Raw genomic sequence first — 19,947 nt, forward strand, 5'->3', positions numbered from 1 at the left:
TTGGATAAGTCGGGGAGGGGGATGGAATACGCTCACTCCTCGTTAACAAAAAAAAAAAATTAATAATAAAAAAGGTTGGCAGTCCGTTTTGCTCATGTTCATCTCTGTTTCATATAGTTTGATACAGATGTGAACTGTCTTTTGTCGAAACAAGTTTGATGATTTGGTATGCACTCACGGTTTCCACGAAAGTGGAGTGAAAAATTTTCTCAACCAAAACATTAATCCCGCAAGCCGAATACGCACCTAAAATTTTATCGGTGTCGGTGTCTGTAAGCGGTTACCAAATAAACTTTTTGATTACCACGAGCAAGCGGGCATTGCATTATGTTTTCTTTTGAGGCTCAAACTGACTAACATGTCGTTTTGACAGAATAAATAACTGCATTTTGAGTAATTTGTTGTACAGATATTCAGTGAAACGACAAAACCATCTATTACTCAATAGCTTTCAGTAAAAAATATAAATGCAGCAAACTTAGAACATTTTCAGTGTATGATTCGATTGAGTATTTGATAGACATACACACATAATGCAAGGGAAAAGTGTTTTAAAATAACGAACACTTCTTAATTTTCATCGCTCACTGTAGCGATCGTTCATTAATATATTGCATACTGCTAGGCGTACTTTTGGGAGTTGTTAACCTTTTTCTGAGGGCATTGGCGTAATTTACCATTTTTATTATAAGCTAAAGTGTAGAATCCTCCTCTTTTAAATAATACACACGGTTTCGTTGATGTTTTGACGTCACCGTTTATTAACCATCTCCTCAATTCTCACCAACGTTCTCTTTATATAACTTCCAACCAATGTTCTCTCCCACAATTCCCTCTCTTTTATTCAACGTTCTCACACTTCCCCTCATTCTATGTTTGTTCTCTCTCTCTTGTATACAACTGCTTGTACGCAACTCTACAAAAGTTGGGGTAATATATATTTGAACTCAATCATACCCAAGCGATTTGAAAAGGAGTATCAACAATATTCAGTGAAGTGATACAAATATTTTATACGATTATACAAAACGATTGCGCCTAAAAGTATGCAATGTTCATGTATGAGTAAGTCTCTCAATCTGAGTCAATTGCTTCTGTTTTGTATTTATTTTTATTTGTTTATAAATGCTTGCCAGTTTAAAACATGTGTTTGGAAAGTTTTGGAACAATTTTGCATTGAAAAGGGTGCCACCGTTGTTCATTCAATCAAAGTTTTGAGACTTTTGAGATTTTATGCTTCAAAATCATTTTATTGCCACTTGTCATCTTACATCAACATTTCAAACCTTCCAGCAAATCGATTAATATGTGTACATTTTTTGCCTTTCATTAAAACTGTTTTGCTGAACCTGCCGCTTTCACGAACGCTCTCTGCTTTCTTTCTCCCTTCTCATGCTCTGTTTCCGACGCTATTCGACCGATTTGCTCCGTTGTCCAATCGCCTTCCATCGTTCCTTCCCAACTGATCCTTCCTACCGATCCTTGTACCTTTTATGTGCGTGCTGTATGCTTGCGATTTGTTGCGATTTGGTGCGAACACTACACCCCAAACAAAAACCCTCTTCATCCTGTCCTATTCCTATGTAATGGATGTTTGAATGTTGTTGGACGTGTGTTGGACGCGGGCCGGATTTGGGGGAACGGTCACCGACCAAAACAACCCCATTACACCCCACAACTACACCCCCATTGGAGCAGCAAGTGTAGCTAATGCCTGTCTCACGCCAACAGCGCCCAACAGCAGTAACCACACGCTGCAGATCGAACCGATGCAGACGCGCCGCCGAAGCGAAGGTGATGCGGCGGGCACGCGCAAGCGCAACGACAGCGGTGGCTCAATGGCGATCAGCAGCACCGCCACCACCACGACGACAACGAGCGGCAGTACCAACCAGAGCGGCCGGCACAACCACCATCACCAGCAGCAACAGCAAGGGCAGCAACAACCAGCGTCCAAGGGCGATCTGCTCGGGGCCGGACTGGACGCACGGATCGCCCGGCGCGTGTCGCTCGACTCGGCGGAGGCGGCCGGCCACGGGCACTACCTCAAGTGCCGGTACCCGCGGTGCGACGCCACCGCCACCCTCGCCGAGGCCCGCAAAACCTTCAAGAGCTGCCACAACTGTTCCCATCTGTACTGCTCGCGCGAGTGCCGCCGGGCGCACTGGGAGCGGCACCGGAAGGCCTGCCTGCACTCGCGGGTGTCCGCCCTGTGCCGGCTGGTGCTGTCCACGTGCAAGGACGACGCGGACACGCTCCGCCACCTGAGCGTGCTCGCGCGCCGGGGCTACTTGTCGCAGGGGCGAGGTGTTGTTAGAATACTGTTCCGCAGCCCGGAGCGGGCCGACTCGTTCATCAAGCAGGGCTTCCAGTGCCTGGGCGAGGTGTCGTACGTGCGCTGGCCGGACCTGCTGCCGGCCGAGATGGGACCGGAGCTGTACTCGGAGCTGCTGAAGCTCAGCACCGAGTACAAGCCCGACTCGAAGATGCTGCTCTACGTCGCGATCTGCGTGGTGTCGGAGGCGCCCGGCAGCGCGACGGCCCCGGTCAAATGGGAGCGGCAGCTGGTGTCGCGGTGCGCGAAGCTGAAGCTGTGCCGCACGGTCGTGAGCGAGATCGTGAGCGGACCGGGGGCTGGGGAGCGGCCGGGCCCGCGCCCCGATACGGTCGGCGATGTGCTCGTGCTGTCGTTCAACATCCTGTCCAAGACGACGCAGCGGGCCCGGGAGCAGGTGTCGCAGAACGTGCAGACGGTCCTGCGCCAGCGGGGCGTCAATCTGCGCAAACACTACCCGGAGGTGTACCAGCGGCTGGCCACCTTTGTGGAGGGCAGCACCGATCGCTTCCTGCCGGTGACGCTGCACCCCCGGGACACCGCTACCGGGCGGTCGTTCGTGTGCATCGTCATGCCGAACTACGGCGACACGGAGCGGGTCCAGTTTCCGGTGTCGGAAAACGGGGACGATCGGGTCGTGACGGTGGACGTCGGGGCGGATCTGGGGGACGATCTTACCAGCAAGCTTTAATGCAGGAGGGTGTGGGAATGTTCTCTCCAGGGTGGGGAAGAATATGTGAGTAAAGTGTTTTAATTTCGTTACCCATTAACACATACAGGTAAGAGTGCTGCCGAGGGCGCACGCATGGTTGAATATTCAATTTTAGTACACTTTTTAGTACATCTCCTAGTATACGTTGGTGTACACAGAGAGACGCAGACACACAAACATATCCTTAGTATGTCCAAGAGGAGTGAGCTGGTAGATTCGTGCAGCCTCTTGGATGAGAAGTTGTCGTTACCAATATTCAGTTTAGTCCTCTACAGTGCTCCTCGTTCGTGGGAAAGCAATAGGAGGCGTTTGGTTTATAACGAACACTTCCAGGATTGCAATATGCTATGGTTAGTGCGTATTATGTTTGTTGGGCTTTGTTTACACAACGGTAGAGCAGACAAATGATGCTCGATGAGTAAGCTCTCGCTGCGTTAAACAGCTAGAATAAATCCCCAAAACACCCCTTTAGATAGTAGAACAAAATACCAAAAGTGAATAGTATTAGTACATAGTAATCTTCCTCTCTTTACTAAACGCCAAATAATAACACACCACGTACGACTTTTATACCCGTAGCAGGAGCATTAGGATATTGACATGAGCTTCTGTAGCTTAAATGAATATTGCCCTCAAAGAACTACTTTAGTACACTAATTGTACTTAACTCCAACAAAAACTCCAACTAAATCTGAAACAATAATTCCCATTTTCTTCTTCCGCTTAAGTGAGCCATCTAATCTGCCAAGTCTGTTTTAGCTTTGCTGTTTTTTTTTCTTTCTAATCATACTTGTCTCTTGTCGTTTGTTCTGTCTCTATTGGAGCCCTTTGTGAGCATTAGTCACTACCCTAGTTACTAAAAAATGCTAAGGGATAATAGATATTTGATTAAATAATAGTAAAAGCTACACAAAAATAGTGTAATTTGGACAAAAGTGGAGAGTGAAAACAAATCAGTTTTGGGATCAATTTCCAAAATGTTCATCTACGTGTGTTCTAGTATGATTAGGTGAATGGAAGTTGGAAGCAAAGAGTGTAAAGAGTGGCCAGAGTGGCATTGTCCACCATCTTTGGTATTCTTTGAGCGAGCAATAGCGAACCAATTTATTCAAAATTGATTTTTTTTTCAATGGAGTCTTCAATATATTCAATTTTAATTCATTTATACTTCTTCAATAGATGAGAGCGGTTCTGTATGTTAGTTGACTCGTTTTTGGAATACATGGACAGCTAAGCTATCTCTGTCAGTTTCGTTTAAGAACCTCCCAAAAGAGCGTGAAACACTGGCACGTTTTAACGTTTCAGCATTGCTGGATAAGCTTTTGTTATACTAGTGACTTTCCTTTGCTGTTTGTTAATATCTCAAACTTGTCCTCATCTGCTTGTTCACAGAATCCATAGTCGTAAGGCGTTGGATTCTTTTTTTCCAACATTCTGAAGTCTACGTCTAACGAAGAAATCAAGGTTTAAAAATCTCTAAAATACATAGTCTCACTTTACTCTTTTTGATTCTTGATATCCACATTACAGCCTGTCAATTAGGCAAGATACTTAAGAGCTTTGTCATTGTTCACGCCTCAGAACCTTGTTTAAAACAACAGAAGTTTGAAAATGCCACTACAAAACGTTAATGTCTTACGTTAAAGGACAGCAAGAGTCGTTGTATTAAGTTCGAGGTTCTCTATCATAAATTGTCTTTCAATGTTAACTTTAGACATTGAAATACAGTCTTTCCCCGAGTTACGCATAACTCGAGTTACGCGAAACTCGAGTTACGCAAATTTTTTATTTTGACATTTCATAAGTCACATCAATACAATTTTCGCCAACTATGGTCAAATGCAATATAATTTTAACTATTGTTGAATGTTTGAAATCGCTAAAACCATAGAAATAAATCTAATCTTCTATCTTCTTCTTCTATTTAGCGTAACGTCCTACGACGACATGCCATGGTCCATTGTTGGCTTGAGCCTATGACTCCACGACGGACATGTTATTGAGTCGTTAGAGTTGCTGACTATACCACGGAATCACCCCTAATCTTTAATAGGATTCGTATTAAATTTGTATTATATGTTTAATTTAGTGCATGAAAGCACTACATGCGATCAAAAGTAACCATTTATCAATAAATTTTTTACTGAAAAACGTATTTCACATACGCGAAAATCTGATATAAGTCTCCGGAACGCAATATTCGCGTAACTCGGGGAAATACTGTATCCAAGATAAGTCGTTCTGAGACATCTAACGACTAAAGATATCTACACACCTTGAATACATCCAAAGACGAGATAATCAGCCTCTAACTGACTTCCTTGTTTCATGAGGATTAAAGAAGCAAACACCAAAGATCTAGATGATTGTATAATAAACAGAAACAATATGCTACAGAATTACTGGAACGATCCTATTTGACACGATTCTGAATTTATACATTGATTTCAGACAATCCTCTTATTTACTCACACTGCGCATACTACTCTCTTCAGACCTCTCTCCAGTGCGTAAGAATCGGCTCCTGTTTGAAGTCTCTTGCAAGTCGTCTTTAGTTTGATGTTTCATGCTTGATGTTAATCTCGCCTATTGACTTTGGCGCTACTGAAGACGTTTTGAGGCACACGATCAAGCTCGTACATCGGAACACTCGCATGTATAGAGTAGCGTCGTTTAAGAATGCGTTTGGTTTGGTTTTGTTTTCTCTGCCCTCCATTCCCGGTTTTGCACAACCCTTCATTATTCTCTCGCATTCAAAACAAACATAAACACACTTCCCTAAACGCGATCACTTGCTATTCCAACAACACTTCCCGCACGGCGACCTAAGTAAGTTCCTCTTTCATACAGAGTCCCCAATATCCTCTCGAGAGGGAAACCTCTTCGTAAAGCCTACTCTCTCCAATCAGCCAAGTATTTAATGTGTATAATGTTGTAATGAATTTCATTGCACCTGCGTGGTGGTGTACGGGGTGGACAACTGCCGCACCGAGTCATGGCATGGCGTCTCGCGGTTCAGTCGCTCAGTCGGTAAAGTGGTAACTACACTACAAGCAACCAACAACACAACGTGACCGGCGTGCTTTCGACGTGCAGCAATGGTATGGATGGGAACAGTGCAGCAGCCAGCGTCAGTCGGCGAAGAAGGTAGTGTCAGTAGGGTTCGACAAGGAGCCACACCAAATACGCCTTGTACGCCTTCACAACATCACCACAAATGGACGTTTTCACTGAAAAGAAAGGATTCTATGATGATGTGAGGGAACCATTCAGACGAGGCAATTTAATAATAATGACATGAGAAGCGCATTGTTCCTTACCAGGAGAAGAAAAAAAACTTTGGACTCGTATATTCCATTTGACATTAGTCGTATTAACAACAGAGTTCAAAACCTTTTCCTTTAGAAAGCTTTTTAAACATGTAAAAGCTATCAAAACAAATATTATAAGTTGAAGATCGAACCGACGGAATAACAAATCAAATCACACACGCTGGACAATAATATCAAAAAAGAGATGAAAACATTACAAACAAGCTTTTGAAACAAATCATTCAACTGAGAGAACAAAATTCAACACTCTTTATTCCCCTTCCTGACCTAAAAGCACCATTGTGTAGCTTTCTCATCTATTTAAACCCTTCAAAACTAGAAACCCTGTGTCTTTAAACCCTTAACAAGAAAAAAAACAAGCGAATGAGCCTCGTGTGACCATCTCACTAACATAAAACTTAAGAGCATAAAGCAGGAACAACAACACGAACCAACAAATCTCGCTTCTGCTTCCGCGTTCCATTCAAGTCCAAGCCAAACTAAGATTAAGAGCACTCTGATGCTAATACGTAATAAACGAAGCAAACTATGCAACGCCAACATGAATGCTCTTTGACACAGAAACAGAAGGCAACCGCCATCATTCGCTTTGCTTACTCGCTGAATCTGCGGCCGACCCTTAACTTTTGTCACCTTTTTTCACGTAAACAGACAACGTGGTTTGATTTCGTGGGAATGTGTGCGTGAAACTGTACACTCTATCATCATTAACAAGCCAATATTTAATCAATGATAGATGTAAACAAAAGAGAACACTTACCAAAGGAAATTGTGAAATATGCTGTGTGTTAAAATCAATTGTTCTGGAGAATGTTGGAAAGGGTTCTATAACAACTCGAAACCATTTCCAACGTGGGCATATGTTTTTTTTATTGTTTGTTTTATCTTTTTCATTTTGTTTATTAGGTTTATATTCAAATGATAATTTCACAAACAGCTCAGTTGATCGAAAAACTATTATCTAAAAGTTTATTTAGTTGGAACGAAATTGAAACAAGAATGCTGAACTAATAATAATAAATAACAAAACTCTTAAGCTAAAGTGTTCCAGGCGAATAATCGATCAAAATACAAGAAAGCAGAAAAAGAAAAGTAAGCCAATGAGCCCAAAAACAACAACCAATGGAATAGCGCGTACATGTATTTGGATATATTGTATTTTACTATTATGATTATTACTTAATGGATAAGCAAACGGACAAAATATAATACTGTTGTTGAAAGCCCTGTAATTTGTGTGTTTCTTTGTGAAGGTATTCCTGAGCTTTTCAAAATACTAGAGTTCTTTCTTTGGTGGTAAGTAATCTAATTGTAATATTCAGTATTTAAGTCGTCAAAGCTATAAGGCTGTGACACTTACTTAAATACTTAAATACTTACTTTAGTAGGGAATACTTAAATGACACCAACAGAACCTGCAATTGTTCCTGATGCTTGCCACCATCACACACACCATAAACTGTGTTGTGTAGTGTTGTGCTATCACATTTATGAGATTATGTTGTGGATTATTTCTGTTGGGCAGTTCAGCCGTTGCATTGATCGTCAATCCATTTCATTGCTCGTCTTGTCGGTTATTTGACAAAGCGGTAGAATATCGTGCCACGGATGTCGTAGTTTAATCCCGCGTTTCGCATGACACCTTTCAAGACGATATTGAAAAGCAGACAGAAGAGTTCGTCAACTTACCTAACAACCTGTGAGATTCCAACTATTACGACAGCAAGCTCCATAGAGCGCCTCTTTCATGGTGACCTTTGATAGCAAGATCAACTTTTCAGAAAAGTACTTCTGCTGAATGATGTTTGATAGATTATGATGTTCTATGGAATAGTCTGCCAGTTTGAAGTCGGTGGTGCGTGAGGAGTTGGAACTCTCGGTCCTTCAGAAGGTTCTGCCCTTCCACCATTCGATTACCTTTTCATTACATTGTACTGAAATAATTCAAATTATACAACTCTCAAAACTCAACGCTATACTTATCTCTAGGATATTATCGTCATCATACTTACGTATTTTGTACGAGTGCAGTACCGAAATAAAGTATTAAGATCATCTTGCTTTGAATTGATTTATCAAATTTTTCATCCGTCATTACTTGCTTATTTAATGTCTTTATTCATAAATTACAATATGAAATAAAATGCAACAGCATTAATCGTTAAAGTAAAATTTATTAAATCAACTTATCCTCACCTAATCTACTCCATAACAAACTACTGAAATTGCAAATTTATACTGTATTTCTACTAATTGATTCCATCGAGCTCGGTGTTTTTGATGTCTTGGATCGTGTTTCCATTATGTTAGCTACAATAAGTTGTTTCATTTTCGTAAAATGTTCGATTTGTTGATAGTTCACGTTTGAATTAAGTTTCTTAAGAGTTTGAGCCTTTATTGGTTTAAAGTACATATTTATGCTATGTTCTTTAAATACTATCAATTCCAATTGTATTCCCTCTTATCGTCTCGTCTCTGTAACTCACTGTGTAACAATTTAATGGTAATGCTAGTCATAGGATTCTTAAATACATTGATCTTTTACCAATAAACTCAATAAAATGAAATAAAGAAAAACCAATAAACTTAATAAATTGTTTTAAATATTTTTGCAATCAAGAAGGACACCATGTTGATATAACCATTATAACCCAGGAGATATTTAAAAACAGATACCAAATTTTCATCAACGATATACTCTTCGATAAACATCTCAGAATTATCACTATGATTCAGTTGGTAACGATTTTGTTAAATTTATTTTAACAATTAACTTCTACGCCTTGCTTTATCCTTCCGATGTAGCATAATCGCGTTAGGATATCATCTGGAGCAGGGACTTTTAAGTATTATTAAAAAACCCATAACAAAACAGATAGGACAACATATATTTCCTCATTGTATTGATCAGTTTGACTGAATTTGTGCTCAATATTTTACTGTTTTTACGGTCAAATCCATTCCTTTTACGTTATACGTTAGGTTAAATATTTCATTTCCTTTCTTTTTCAATTTGATGTGCATCGAAAACAACTGGGGTAACTGTACCAGTATTCGGCAGTGTACCTGTTTTCGGAAGGGTAACTAAAAACGTGTAATAACGCAAAAACACGTTGAAAATTTTCTCAATACATATTTTTTTAAATAAAGATATGCTCATTTGTTATTCATACACGAAGTTTCACAAAATTTCCTTGCATATTTTTCAAAATATCAAACAAAATGTGCAGAGTTCAACATATTTCGGCAGATTTGATGTCAGCCAATAGTTTGGCAGGTTTCATTATTAAGAGAACCAGAGCACTTAACAATGAAAGTGTGGTTTTTATGAAAGATTCTATGGTTGCAGATTTATACTAGCCCGCTTGGAATATTAAAATCACTAAAAACGAGTAATTATTCACTTTAAATGCTGCCGAAAATAGGTACACGATGAATGTTGATTTTTGACAGATCAATGCTTTGGGCTCCTGCCGAAACTTGAAACAAAAACACAGTTTTGATTTCGTTGAATATTCGTTTAAAACTTGAGCAGAACACTACAATACGTATGTCGACACATAAAGCCACATTTCTTGTATCAAATATCACCAATTTCACTGCAAATTATCCAATAACTTGAGAGAAAAATAATAATTTGTAAGCCAGTCGGAGCCGTACTCTATAGCCGTCAGGCAGTCTCATTTCTCCAATGCCTACTTTGATTGTAACTGTGACTTTGATTAATCAAAGTGACTGTAAAAGTTGCCAGCAAAATGCCCAAATTGGGCAACATAAAATTAATAATTTAAGCACTTTTCAACACTAATCTTAGGGAAAAGAAAGTGTAAAACTGTGTTAAACATTTTTGTCTACCTATTGGCATTAATTAAAACATTTACCGATCCGTATTCGCGTTGCCGAAAATAGGAGCACAGCCTGCCAAAAATAGGACCAAACTGCTGAAAATAGGAACAAAAACAGTGTTTGCATTTTTATGAATATCGCTAGAAAATGCATTTGAAACTGCAGATAAAAAATAGCACAACATAATACGATAGTTCATCGTCCATAATAATGTCACTTTCAAAAAAAAATAATAAACATTGTAGGTGTTCGCGCTGTTTTAGTGAAACTGCTGCACTAACCTGCCGAATACTGGTACATTTGCCCTGCGTAAAAACATTTTTTCTGGTCAGTTTTGATGTGTAGCTGTGTCGAATGTTGAAAGAAACTCAACAATATCGTGCGCTTTGTGTTCAATTGCAATGCGCCGCAATTTATCCACTTTTTCAGCCGGAATTTGTTTGGGAGATGCCAGTTGCTTAAATAATTCAAACATGCGTTCTTTTGCACAATACTCTATGATGGAAAAGGAGTCCAATTCATTTAGAGGAAGGAAGATGTCAAACTGTCTTTCTTTCAGTATTTTTTCTCCCATTTCTTTGAGAAGCTCTTTTCCAATTTGTTTGGTAGACGCACATTCAAGTAAGCACTTTCCATATAGGTTTGATACATGTAACATCATTTTCAAATTTTTAGAATCTATTTGTTGTCTTAAAACATTCTTGTCTACTGTAGCAATACATTGAATCAATTTCTTGAAAAGAATACTATTTTCTGTAGCAAAACTGTAATCTAAGGCACTCCAACCGAACAGTTCATCTTTTACATTGATTGAATCTGCAGACATCTTTTCCAACAACTGGTCGATGACATCTACTCTTTTCTTCACAGCAGCCAAATGTAATGGTAAACGTCCAACTGCATCTTTCTGATTGACGGCAGTAGGATTATTGGAAAGTATATCACGTACCTGTTGTTCAGATTGATCGAGTATAGCCATGTGTAGTTTACATCCATGACTTTCCCGTAAAACCATTATATCGAAATAGTCTCGCATGTCAAGAAATTCATTCGTCCAGTATGATGTCGACCGGAAAAAGGATACATTCTTGAATTGATCTTTGTGATCGAACAGCCAACAAGCTGCAAAGTACGCCGCAAATATTCGATGAAAAAACTGTGGAATACCATCTCGCACTCCTTGTATTATTCCCGTGAGCTCTGAAGCCTGAGCAATCGCCTGTAAGCATTGCTCACCGTCTCGTAGTTCATCTTGCGGTAAAAGGTTATCTCTCGTGGGTTTATCAAACAAAGCAAACATTTCCATCAAACAGACCTGTCGTTTGTTCAGAATATTCTTATATTGTCGGTGTTGATTCGGAAAAATAGTCACAGCGAGGCAACCAAACACGTCTGGATCAAACATTCTCGTCAAAACATCAAACATTTTCATTTTAAAAGTTTTCAGATAATAATTAAATGCCTTAGTTTTCCATTCATCTGTTGTAAAGTTCTCATTGAAAGCAGCGTAATGAAATGCGTTCCATCCGTTTGCTGAATTTGCAACTGACGGATCAAATCCTTTGGCAATCAAGCAGGGCAACATGAAAAAGCACCCATTTTCCACCGTCCAATGAAGAAGATTTCTCCCTTCATCGTCGATACTGTTTAGATCGGATGATTGATCCAGGAGATATTTGAATGCAGACATCGATTTCTCATGATCAAGATGACCATATTTCGGTAACAATCGCATAATGTTCCGAATAAGTATGTTCCGGATGATTGTGTTGCTTTTTCGAACAATGTACTTCAGCACCTCCATGTTTCCTACCGATACTGCACAAGAAAGAAGAATTTCAATTATTTTCTGTTCAACTAGACGGTCATCCCTATCAGTCATTAGCGACCTGTCGTTGTTTCGAATACAGCATGTAGAGGGATACTCATTCACATTCATGGATGGAACGTCACAATCAACTTCAGCATCACAGTGCATGTCTTCCATGTCTTCGAATATTTGAATATTTAGTTTCGAGCTAAGTTGTCGAAATAAAAGGTTGAATGCTTGTGTATGTTCGCTTATAATGGCCAACTTAATCATTACGCATAGTGTTTCATCATCAACTTCGCTCGGAAGTGAAACAGTCAATTCTTTCACAATAATCTTTACACTATAGATAGGATCATAACGGAATACTATATCTATCAACTTATTTAATTCCCTTTTCAGAATCTTTTCTCTTGATTGTAATACAATTTGCTCGAACATTCCATACATTTTTTCTTTGAGAGTATGCTCCAAAACCGAATAGCAATGCAGATCATATTGATCTGTAAAAATATTAAGGCGTTTTTCATTCAACAGATACTCTACCACTCTTCGGTGAAAGCTTTTCGCGGTCATTTTGGTATGTTCATGTGCCTCTAAACATTTGCCACAGAAATGTGCATGATCCAATAAACTCCACAAATTGTTTGCAACTGTTTGTTCAAACAAGGCATCCTCATCAACTGTCGCCTGATGCTCTAAAATAGTGTTGATGAAGCTCTCATGATGATAGGCAAAAGCATAATCTAAGGCACTCCAACCGAACAGTTCATCTTTTACATTGATGGAACTTGCAGACATCTTTTCCAACAACTGGTCGATGATATCTACTTCTTTATACGCAGCTGCCAAGTGTAATGGCAAACGACCAACCGCATCTTTCCGATTGACGGCAGTAGGCAGTAGACTTTCCAACAGTATCCCACGTGCCTGTTGTGATGATCGATTGAGTATAGCCATGTGTAGTTCACATCCATGACTTTTCCGTAAAATCCTTCTATCAAAATAGTCTCGTATTAAAAGAAAATTGTCGTTCCAGTATGATGTCGATCGGAAAAAGGATACTTTTCTTAATCGATCCTTGTGATCGAATAGCCAACAAGCTACAAAGTACTCTGCAAATATTCTATGACAGAATTGAGGAATACCATATTGTACACCTAAGACAATTCCAGTCTTTTCATTTCCCTGAGTAATTTCCTGCATGTATGAAAATGCATTATATTTATCTTGTTGTGTTAATATATCTTCCCTCTCCGCATCATTAAATATGACAAGAATGGCTAGTAGCCCTAGTTTTTGTTTGCGTCGTATGTTTGTTTCTGAATAATTTTGTATATTGACAGGAATAAGTGACGCTGAGTCAGTTGTGCCACATTTATCGGTGTTCAATATTCGTAGCTTTTTTCTACAAAATCTGTTATTATTATAAATTTATCAAAATTCCGTTGGTCTAATATCATTTATTTCACAGTTCGTTGGGATAAATCGACACCCTGTTGAAGTATTGGTATAAGCATCGAACATCCCATATCTAGAAACAAAGGAATATGCATTAGTTCGTTCATACATACATTACCTTGTCTGTACATCACATACAACAGCTGATAACGGTCGATCTCGTTGCATTCCTTCCAAACAGTTGAGTTACAACTGAGATAGTTGTACATGAACTTTATTTTCTCTTCCTTTAAAAACGGTTGCAACCTATAAATGGCGCAGTTTTTGAATGTTTTTTTTTTAAATCATCCATGAAATTGTACGGTCTAGAGGAAATATATAACTCTTTAATTGCATTAAAAGATGCAAGTTTGCCCAAATACGCCATCACAAATTCTTTATAAGTTGGCGCAATTTCATCAAACCCATCGAATAGGATAGTAAATTGGTAAGCGTTGAGCTTTTCCTGAAATAATCTTAACTGAAGCATTTGTTCTATGGCCCATGGCGATGTGTTTGCTTTTCCAACTTCGAGCAACACATTTCCATTTGAAATTGTTAGAAGTTTTTCCATTTGATCGGACTGCTTTCTAATTTTATTTATGTTGTTAACGGATCCACTGTTTTTAGTTATTGTAAACAGAGTTAATTGAAAAAGACGAAATAGGATCCTGATAAGCGTTGTATCATCCATTGATATAAAATCAGATGTTTTTACACACACAAAGAAGGATCGTTATGGGATAACTCCAACGCAAGCCATGTGAAAAAGACGGTTTTACCACACCCAGCATCATCCAGAACGATGCGCACTTTGGATTGATCACTAAACTTGGAAACCATAGAGCAGTTAGATTTATTTTTTGAATTAATGATTGTCTTTAACGTTTCGATTTTTCCCCTCGAAGGATTGATTGATCTGTCAAATACTTATTCATCTTCCGAATACTCTACGCTGCTACTATCATTGTCACTGTTATACGAGCAATCCGACAAAAGAGAATCAATGTCACTGTCACTGTCACTATCACTGTCACTGTCACTATCCCTGTCACTATCACTGTTATAAGGATCATGATAATAAGTATATGAATTGGTATCATCACGATCACTTTTATATGGTTCTAGAGTATGTGGAATATACCATGAGCTGATCGTTTGAAAGCTCTGTTCCTTTATGTTTTCATCCTTCTTATGACCATATCTGTCCAACACTTTACATAAAAAGCTCATCGAATCCTTTTCTTGCACAATTTGCTTGAGAGCCATTGTTGTTCCATTTTTAAACAACTGTTTATATTGCTCGTATAACTGCTCCCTTGACTCCTTTGTAAGATCACCAACAAGTAAACAATCTTCGGACGAATCATCTTCGGCAATTTGCTCAACGACGATGAGTTTCGTTTTATTATCTCTAGAATAATTCCTAATATTGGTGATGAGTTCGTTTTCCAATTTGCCAAGAATCGTTATAATAGTGCTAGAAGATAGACCAACGTCAGAAATAAACTTCACCACATCAGAAAGGACAGTACACAAGTTGTCTTTCGATTGACCGTCTGAGCAGTCTACAATTAGACAGCTGTAGCCAAGTAGCTCTACCGTTTGTTTCACGATTACTGAACTCATTTTTATGTTAGCTGAATTACGATATCGATAAATTCTATAGGATGACTCATTTACAAAGTCGTACAATTCAAGAGTTCGGAGAGAGCTCGGTTCTAAACTAATGGTTGAATACAAATTGTTTTTGCTGCTGAAATATTTATTTGTAGCCTTTAGAATTTCGCAGTAATTATCGTTTACTTTGAGTTCTGTAAACTTTTTTTTAATGTTTTCCAGATTTATCTTCTCGCGTGGATTTTCTCTTAGAGCCGTAAGAAGCATGTAGGAAAAATTTTCAAACTTATCTTTCGTATCATTCACCCAGGCTGGCATTATCTCAAGCGCTTGTTCAAGCAGCTTTTTATCATTTTTGGTGCCACATACTAGCAGAAACTCGTCGAAAAATGTTTCGATAATGGGGTCAACTTTTGCATACGGCTCATTGTTTCGTGAGTTTGACAAAATTTCCTCAAAACTGCTTGCAATCAAAATGATTACTGCTTCTTTGCTTTTATTCTGTTCGTTTGATTTGTCATGTTTATTTTCTAGAAAATGCTGAACTATCGCAATAAAATCTGTACCAGCAGCAATTTGAGGCTGTTCAATAAACTTGTATATGCCTGGGTTGACTTTTTCTACACAAGATGCAATCAAATCACTGAACAGTTGGAAAATAATACAATCCTCGCCATTGATTTCATAACCATTTTTAATACAATATGCTAATGTATTTCCTAACACATCCAAACTGGCTTTTCTTAGCTCATGTTGTACATCATTGTTTGCTTTGTTAATTACATACAGTTTTCCACCGATTCTGTCAAACAAAGAAAAGGCGCCATAAGTGGTTGGCTGTGCTAATGGTAACATGAACGTAACATCATCACTCAGTGGTGCGTTGGTACACAAAATGTATGTATGGAACGTGCCCGAAATCTGTGCATCCTTGCGACGGTGATAGTGTTTAAGGTATGACACAAAGTAAGTAGGAATTGAATAGGGACCCTTTGAATAAGGTCCACTAAGTAAATCGTGATGTGTGATTGACTTCAACTTTCCTACTGGATCTTTATGTTTAGCTTGAATGTAAACAGTACCTTTGGGTATCATTGCATTTTCGTAGTACAACACTATGTCGTCGAACTTGCCACCATCTTTGTTTTCCATCGTGATTTCAAATTTCAATAGCTTTCGTTCACAGTGTAGGATAAAAGCTCGAAGAAGTATAACCATTCCAAGTTGTAGATGGTAAAACATACCATGATAAGAAGATGCTCCTTTAGCTTCTTTATGATTCGATGGTCTTGAGGTGTTGCTCGATGACGGCATCGAGTCGTTGTTTGCAACAGCGCTATAGTTGGGAGACGTTTTTCGACTTTTTGCTTGAGCATCCATGTTTGGTTTTTCTGTAAATTGAAATAAAATAACCCAAACTATATCGTGTGATTCTAGTACCAGGTGGATTATATACTATAATGATGCATTGGGTACCTGGCTCAAATTGACGCTGAATCGATATTGTACAAATAAAATTGAGATTGAGTTGGTGCTTTCAATGGTGAGTTTAGCTGTAACGAAAGAAATTTTTGATGAAATTTAAAACATATTATATCATATATCATATCATTCTAACATTTTTTGAGCCAGCTAAATCAGTCTGAGGTGCTAAGACGGTTTTGATTGATGTGGCATTGTTATCGTCGTTGTTGAGGTTTTGTTATAAAGAGTATGAGTGTGAATTTTAAAGCGTAGCTTTCGTGTCAAATTAACTTCAAATATTGTCCCTGAAAGATACATTGTAAGCAAATCCAATTGTGTAGTGTAATGGAAAATAATACATACATTCCCATAATGTGTGTATTATTTTTAGTTATTCACAAAAAGAGAGGTGTTTTTACAGTTATATTCAAAGTCTATATAATACAGAGGTCGATGCATAGCTCGATTTTGGTCCACCTTTTAAAAGCTTGATTTTGACAGTTAGATGAAAAAGTTTGTGAACGATTCCACACAACCAAATACTTTTTAGGCCCAGTTGTGCCTTTCTGCACAAAATCTATTGTAACTATGCATTTCCTTCTCATTTACATGACATGGAGTAGTTTTTTCACTAATTCACCAGTTAAAAACGACCAAAATCAGGAAACTAGCCTAATAGTTTTGGTCATCTTGAGCTGCACATGATTTCGTCCTAATTTTGGACACTGATCTTGTTATAATCAATAATTGTACTATAATTATTTCTTTATTTGACATTCGTCAACTTTTTTTAAGTACAATGGGCCTGATCGGGAACGAAAGTCGATAACGGAGTGGATAATTTAGTCGATCGGTTAGCAAAATTCCAATGTTATCCAATTGAGGTTTCTCAATCAGAATCTCCGCTAACCGATCGGTTTGCCCAAAGTCTATATAATACAGAGTTTCTGGAGAGTCGTCCAGAACATTTGATCAAAAAGCGTGGGAAAGTTTTGACAGCTGGATGAAAAAGCTTTAGTAGTTTCATCGTAGCATACATTGAGGTTTTAGTTGTTGTGCATGCAGTGGTCTGAAAGCATTTTCGGCCATTTTTACATGTTTGTTTGTAATATTGTACTTTAAAAAGTTGGCCAATATCAAGAAAAGATAGAATTATAGTGAAATTATCAATTACAACAAGATCAGTGCCCGAAATTACGACGAAATCTTGTGCAGCTCAAGAGGGTCAAAGCTAAGAGGCCAGATTTCTGATTGTGGTCATTTTTAAGCGATGAATTACTGAAAAAACTACTCCATGCCACGTTCATGAGAAAGAAATGTATAGTTACACTAAGTTTTGAGCACAAAATGCACAATTCGCCCTGAAAAGTGTTTGGTTGCTTGGAATCGTTCGTGAACGCTTTTTCATCTAACTGTCAAAAATAAGCTTTCAAAATGGTGGGCTAAAATCGAGCTATGCATCGACCTCTGTATTATATGGACTTTGGGTTTGCCAGTGGAGTGGAATGGTGTTAGCCGCCATAGCAACGTGGTTAAAAAGTCGAGCAGTGGGATATGCAGTTGAAAACTTCATATAAAAAAACCATTTCAGTCGGATAGCTATAACTACTGCTCCACCCCAGTTGATATAACAGTGGAAAACTAAATAATATGAAAAACCATGTTTGACAGCTCGCAAAATAAAATGTTTTTTCGCTATTTCAGTTATTTGAGATGTTTTATCACTCGATTTAGCTAAAATATTATTTTTTAGAAAATATAAATCTATGCGTTTTTTTTTAATAAATAATAAAAACACATAAATTTAGGTTTATAACAGGTATCTAATTTTTATGGTTCAAGCTAAGAAATGAAAAACCAACAAAATAAATCCTTTTCTGCTAATCTTTTTCTTTTATCCAACTTTATGTTATGGCCTTATGGCATGTTAGAATCGGTTCCGACACGTAAATGCAACGAGATTAAGAAGACCAGTAGGATCACTAGGTACAAGAAAATATAAGCAACTCATATCCGTTGGAGCGGCGAGTTCCGGTTGGAATCGTTTGCGTTGTTTTGCACCTATCGAAGGTGTTGTGCCTACTTGTACCTTCCGGACTATCCCCAAAAACTCAGAGTCGCTTATGGAAGGGTACAACCCGGGAGTGTTCGGATTGACACATACATCGCTAAGTTCCACGCCTCGTGACAAACGCGTTACCCAATGAATTTTTTTTGTTCATCCATTTAAACGAATATGTACACTTGAATAGCATCTATACTAAATCGCTTAGATTACAATTTTAACGTAGTTATTTTATTTTTATCAAATCTGACGCAATCATCATCGTATGTGTGGAAGCACATTCATTGTCGTATCAAGCTCGCCAGGCTTCAGTTAAACACATGGAAACGAACGACTCAGGTGTTGTGCGGAGGGGGGGGGGAGGGTTGATTTCGTCACTTGGCTTTGAATCAAATTCACACTTTATTTTTTTTCTTGGGAGAGTGGGGGGTATTGGTCGGAATCCCTCATATATGGGCCCCCTGTAGTCTTTGAGTACCTTCGTCCATGGAGCCTCTATCGTTCACGGAGGTCCACGATGAGACTACTGTACACACTATATATGCTGGACTTCATATCCACGGGGCTTCCTGCGGCCACTCAGTCCGCTTACCGTTAAATCCGCAATTGCGGAGAGGGCGTAGTAGGTTTAAATTTAAGTGGCAAGATGACTTGGTGGCGTCAGTCATTAAGGCCAGGATAATGGACTGACGAGGGCGAGAGACCGTGAGCGGCTTCTGACACTGCTTATTGCACGGAATAATTGTACCACGTTGTTTCAATATATTTTTGCACGAGAACGTAAAATACGGACGTTCACGGATCCAACGTTTGCGGCGGCTGGAGTTGATGGGCGCCCATGGTACATGACACAGGACAAGGGTCAGCGAAGGCGGCAAGTTTAGAAAGGATTCAAACCTCGTCTTCCAATTTATACGATTTTGTTTCATCTAGACTTGTTCAGCCAACAACCCGTTTTATACTTTACCCGGATCGTTGGAACAGGCCAACAGTCGGTACTGTCTAAGGCCACTTCTGCTGTGAATTCTTCACTAGATGGTCCGTAAATAAGCAAAATTTACTATTTTATTCATTCCGCAAAACAACACCTCTATATGTAAAAAAAAAGTGTGATTGACATGTAGGCAAAAGCAATGGCTACTCGAATCGGAAAGAGTTATCCACCAGTGGAGAATTATCCACCGGTGGAAAACAAATTCCACCGGTGAAGTCGAGCATATTAACCGATCGGATAAATTTTATCGACTTTCGTTGGCGATCAGGCCCAATATTACGAACGAACGATGTAAAAATGACCGAAAATGCGTTAAGATCACTGCATGC

The 19,947-nt window shown here is 38.9% G+C and overlaps 2 protein-coding genes across 6 annotated transcripts in view; one reads left to right on the forward strand and one right to left on the reverse strand.

The window, feature by feature from the left end:
• Nucleotides 1-7,611, forward strand: part of LOC120900599 (filaggrin) — a 148,856-nt gene extending 141,245 nt beyond the window's left edge. For 2 of the 5 annotated variants that reach the window (XM_040307828.1, XM_040307833.1), the window contains one exon: nt 1,699-7,611. In XM_040307828.1, the coding sequence (XP_040163762.1) occupies nt 1,699-3,026 (1,328 nt within the window). In that variant the 3' untranslated portion in view covers nt 3,027-7,611. The remainder of the gene's footprint in view (nt 1-1,698) is intronic. The other 3 variants (XM_040307830.1, XM_040307835.1, XM_040307843.1) reach the window with 2 other exon arrangements.
• A 6,794-nt stretch (nt 7,612-14,405) lies between these two features.
• Nucleotides 14,406-16,648, reverse strand: LOC120905191. Its single transcript, XM_040316055.1, has 3 exons — nt 16,572-16,648; nt 14,620-16,486; nt 14,406-14,535 (listed from the first exon to the last, which is right to left on the reverse strand). Exons 2-3 carry the CDS (start codon nt 16,473-16,475, stop codon nt 14,406-14,408), a joined length of 1,986 nt encoding a protein of 661 aa, XP_040171989.1. The 5' UTR covers nt 16,476-16,486; nt 16,572-16,648.
• Nucleotides 16,649-19,947: the final 3,299 nt, after the last annotated feature.

The sequence above is a fragment of the Anopheles arabiensis genome, chromosome 3 (assembly GCF_016920715.1).
Source record: "Anopheles arabiensis isolate DONGOLA chromosome 3, AaraD3, whole genome shotgun sequence".
Classification (NCBI taxonomy): domain Eukaryota; kingdom Metazoa; phylum Arthropoda; class Insecta; order Diptera; family Culicidae; genus Anopheles; species Anopheles arabiensis.

Excerpts from the sequence above, each read along its gene's own strand:
- LOC120905191 (XM_040316055.1), bottom strand. The coding sequence starts at position 16,475 with ATGGATGCTCAAGCAAAAAGTCGAAAAACGTCTCCCAACTATAGCGCT. Across the intron at positions 14,536-14,619 it reads TTTCAAACGATCAGCTCATG|TGATAGTGACAGGGATAGTG; the intron begins GTATATTCCACA and ends TCCTTATAACAG.